This window comes from Mustela nigripes, chromosome 4 (assembly GCF_022355385.1).
Source record: "Mustela nigripes isolate SB6536 chromosome 4, MUSNIG.SB6536, whole genome shotgun sequence".
NCBI lineage: Eukaryota > Metazoa > Chordata > Mammalia > Carnivora > Mustelidae > Mustela > Mustela nigripes.
The window spans coordinates 20,958,864-20,963,171 of NC_081560.1; the positions used below are offsets into that span (position 1 = coordinate 20,958,864).

Here is a 4,308-nt window from a genome sequence, read left to right on the forward strand (position 1 = left end):
CACGGGCCCTCAGAACCAATCAGCTTGTTCCCCCTTCCCGCCTCTCCCTTCACGCGCGCGGGTCCTCAGAACCAATCAGCAAACTCCAAGTATGCCTTTTTCAAAGTTCAAATTGTCAACCAATCAGTTGCGCCCCACCCAAAACTTGTTTGTACCTTCCTATATAAGACCCTGCTTCTCTCCAGTCGGGGTGCTCGGTTAGCTGGAGCTACCGACCACCCGCCGGTACCTGCGTGACAATAAAGAACCTCTTGCTGATTGCATCCAGTGGCAGTGTTGGATTCTTGGGTAAGGGGATCCGCGGGTCTTTCATTTGGAGGTCCCACCGAGACCATCGGACTCCTGCCCAGGGATCCAACTGACTCCCACCGGGAGGTAAGCTGGCCAGTACAAAACTGTCTCTTCGTCTTCTCGTCTTCTGTTCTATGTCTATATTTGTTCTGCCTATACGCCTGGCGTGTAGGACTGTACGACAGCATGCGTTGTTGCTCTGTATTCTGTAGGCAGCTTGAGAAGGAGTTGACGAACTCAGACTTCTCCCCTGCCACCCTGAGGGACGCCCCAGGGATCAGAGGGGCCCGCTTTTTTGGGGCCCCACAGGTATCCGAGGGATATATCCGTCTGTCCGTTCCAGAGGGCCCCTCGGCCTCTGGACGGAATCTGTCCACCGCAGGGAGATCTCGAGGCTCCTCTGGGCCGGTGGAAACCGTACTTTCGGTGGTATACCGAAACCGCGCAGCGACCTTTTTGTTAATTGTTTTGTGTGTTCTACTCGTTGTCCTTGGTGTTTTCTTTGATTCTAAAATGGGTCAAACACTAACGACCCCTTTAAGCCTCACTCTAGGTCACTGGAGAGATGTTCAGATCCGAGCCAACAACTTATTGGTGGAAATCAAAAGAAGAAAATGGCAGACTCTCTGCACCTCTGAATGGCCCACCCTCAAGGTCGAATGGCCTGCAGAGGGAACCTTTAACATCAATGTTATCTTGCAGGTCAAGGAACGAATCTTCAATCAGGGACCTCAAGGTCATCCGGACCAAGCACCTTACATCGTGGTCTGGGAAAGCCTGGTCAAAGAGCCCCCTCCGTGGGTCTCTCCTTTTGTTCCCCCTTGCCCTCCCTTAAACCCTACCCCTCACCCAGTTCCCTCCGCTCCACCGGCGCCGGCTCCACACCCCACACCAACTCCTACTGACCCCTCAAAACCCCCCACCTCTTCCAACCTATATCCTGTAGTCCCTATTGACCCTCCCTCTTCTAACAACGCCTCCTCTCTGCGACGCCCCAGGCAATTACAGGTCCTCCCTCCTGAGGAATCTCCTTTGATAGACCTCCTGACCGAGGACCCCCCACCTTATCATCCTCCTAGATTGGCACCAAACCCCATGGGGGATCCAGATCATCTTGGAAGAAATGACCCTTCACCATCTCCAATCGCAGGCAGAGTTAGAGGCCAACAAAGACCAGAACAGGAGGAAACTTCCAGACTCTTACCCTTGCGTCAAGGGAGGGAACCAGGGAGCCTCCAATACTGGCCCTTCTCTGCATCCGATTTATATAATTGGAAGTCTCATAACCCTTCCTTTTCACAGGACCCTGTGGCCCTAACCGCCTTAATTGAATCCATTTTAGTTACACATCAGCCTACCTGGGACGATTGCCAGCAGCTCTTGCAGGCTCTCCTCACCACAGAGGAGAGACAAAAGGTCTTTCTAGAGGCCAGAAAGAATGTCTTAGGAGACGACGGAAGGCCCACACAACTTCCTAACGTGATAGATGCAACTTTCCCTCTGACTCGCCCTGACTGGGACTTCAATACGGCTGCAGGTAGGACCCACCTACGTCTTTACCGCCAGTTACTCATAGCAGGCCTCCATAATGCGGGGCGCCGCTCCACTAATTTGGCCCAGGTAAGACAGGTGACTCAAGGTAAGGAGGAATCTCCAACCGCCTTCCTAGAAAGGCTTAAGGAAGCTTACCGCAGGTATATGCCTTTTGACCCAGATAGTAACGAACAGAGAGGAAATGTCTCCATGGCATTCATTTGGCAGTTGGCTCCAGATATTAGAAATAAGCTACAGTGTTTGGAGAATCTACAAGATTTTACTTTGCAGGATTTATTAAAAGAGGCAGAAAAGATTTTTAATAAAAGAGAAACTCAGGAGGAGAAAGAGGAACGACTTAGGAAGTTGCAGGAGGAAAAAGAGGAAAAACTAAAGAAGGAAGCTGAGGAAAAGGAAGAAAAGCGAGAGCGTAAACGAAACAAGGAACTTAGTAAAATCTTGGCCGCCGTAGTGCAAGGCAGTCAGGGCTTAGAGATAGGGAAGTCAGACAGGGAGGGAGACATAAGGAGGCTCCGGATAGACCGGGACCAATGTGCCTATTGCAAGGAGAGAGGACATTGGGCCAAAAACTGCCCGAAAAGGCCTAAGGGAAATGCTAACAAGAACCACAAGGGGCCACCGTAACCGGCCCCAATGGGACTCCTCTACATGTCCTTACCTTACAATTGGAAGAAGAATATAGACTACATGAGGAGCCCCCCCAACCTCAGAGGGACATAAAATCCTGGCTTGATGCCTGAGGTGCTAGGGTCCGACAACAGGCCTGCCTTTGTCTCCCAGGTAAGTCAGTCGGTGGCCAAGCTACTGGGGATCGATTGGAAACTACATTGTGCTTACAGACCCCAGAGTTCAGGGCAGGTAGAAAGAATGAATAGAACTATTAAGGAGGCTTTAACTAAATTACTGCTTGAAACTGGCTCTAAAGATTGGGTATCGCTCCTACCTCTAGCACTCTATCGGGCTAGAAACACCCCAGGACCTCATGGCCTAACTCCCTTTGAGATTCTCTATGGTGCTCCACCCCCCGCTGTCACATTCTTTGCCCCCGATATCTCTGCTCATGCCCCTTCCCCCTCTATACAGGCCCATCTGCAAGCTCTGCAGCTGGTGCAGCAGGAAATCTGGAAACCCCTGGCAGCCGCCTACAAGGAGAAACTTGACTTCCCACTGCGGCCACATCCCTACAGAATAGGGGACACCGTCTGGGTTCGCAGACATCGGGCCACAAACCTTGAACCCCGTTGGAAGGGACCCCACACAGTGCTCCTGACGACACCCACAGCACTGAAAGTTGACGGGATTGCAGCCTGGATCCACGCCTCCCACGTGAAAGCCGAGCACCCAGAAGAACAGACCGAACCCCTTCAGGACTCAGAATGGACCATCCGGCGATCTTCAAATCCGCTAAAGAGAAGACTCATGCACCGCTAATCCTTCTCCTTGTTTACACCTTCCTTTCCTTTGGGGGTCCCAGTCCACATTTCCCCAAACAATTAACTTGGCAGGTCTCCTCTCAGACGGGAGAAGTTGTCTGGTCCATAACGGGCCTACATACGCCTGGTAATTGGTGGCCTAATCTCACCCCTGATTTTTGTCAGCTGGCGGCAGGGCTAGAAACTTGGGATATCCCATCCCATGATCATCAAAATCTTCAATCCTACATGGGGGCCAGAGCCCAACAAATGACTGCTCATGGTTGTAGTAGCCCCACTGCCAGATGCAGGCTAGCTCAATCTGATTTCTATGTATGCCCCAAGGATAATAGAAATAGGGAGACAGGCTACAGGTGTGGAGGGTATCAAGTATACTTTTGTTATGAATGGGGTTGCGAGACCACTGGAGCTGCCTATTGGCGCCCAACGTCTTCCTGGGACTCAATTACCGTTAGCAGGAATTATACCAAGGCCCATCCCGACGGGCGGACCTGCTACCATCCACGAGGGGGAGACGGGTCTGGAAATAGTCGCTGGAAACCAGCCTTGTCACTACCACTGAAAATCAGCTTCACAGACAAGGGCAAAAACCGACCGCTCACAGAGTGGCAACAGGGGTATACATGGGGCCTTAGATGGTATCTTCCAGGAGAAGATAAAGGCGTCATCTTCAAAATCCATCTTAAAATAGAAAATCCCCAAACTTACCCCGTAGGGCCAAATTTTGTTCTGCCAGACCAAAAACCCTCTAAAACCCCAGCGCTGTCCAGCTCCGCCAGGTCCCGCCCGCCAACCTCCCATACATCCCCATCCAACTCCCGCCTCGAAGCATAAAATAGGCACTTCTAAAGGGACTTCCAAACCCCCTGCTGCTAGCCCAAGCCAAAAACCTCTAAAATCAGAAACTCCGCTTGTCGGAACTGGGGACCGGCTTTTCAATTTAATTTTAGGAACATATACGGCCCTCAATTATTCCAATCCTGAATTTACTGAAGACTGTTGGCTCTGTTTGGTTTCAAGCCCCCCCTAC

At 51.4% G+C, this 4,308-nt stretch overlaps 1 protein-coding gene across 1 annotated transcript; it reads left to right on the plus strand.

Annotated features, from left to right (window-relative positions):
* Positions 1-477: 477 nt before the first annotated feature.
* On the plus strand, positions 478-2,912 carry LOC132016258 (uncharacterized). Its single transcript, XM_059397495.1, has one exon. The coding sequence runs from the start codon at positions 478-480 to the stop codon at positions 2,467-2,469; it is 1,992 nt and encodes a 663-aa protein (XP_059253478.1). The 3' UTR covers positions 2,470-2,912.
* The last annotated feature ends 1,396 nt before the right edge of the window (positions 2,913-4,308 follow it).

Bases quoted from the DNA above. Each gene is read 5' to 3' on its own strand.
- LOC132016258 (XM_059397495.1), top strand. From the start codon at position 478: ATGCGTTGTTGCTCTGTATTCTGTAGGCAGCTTGAGAAGGAGTTGACG.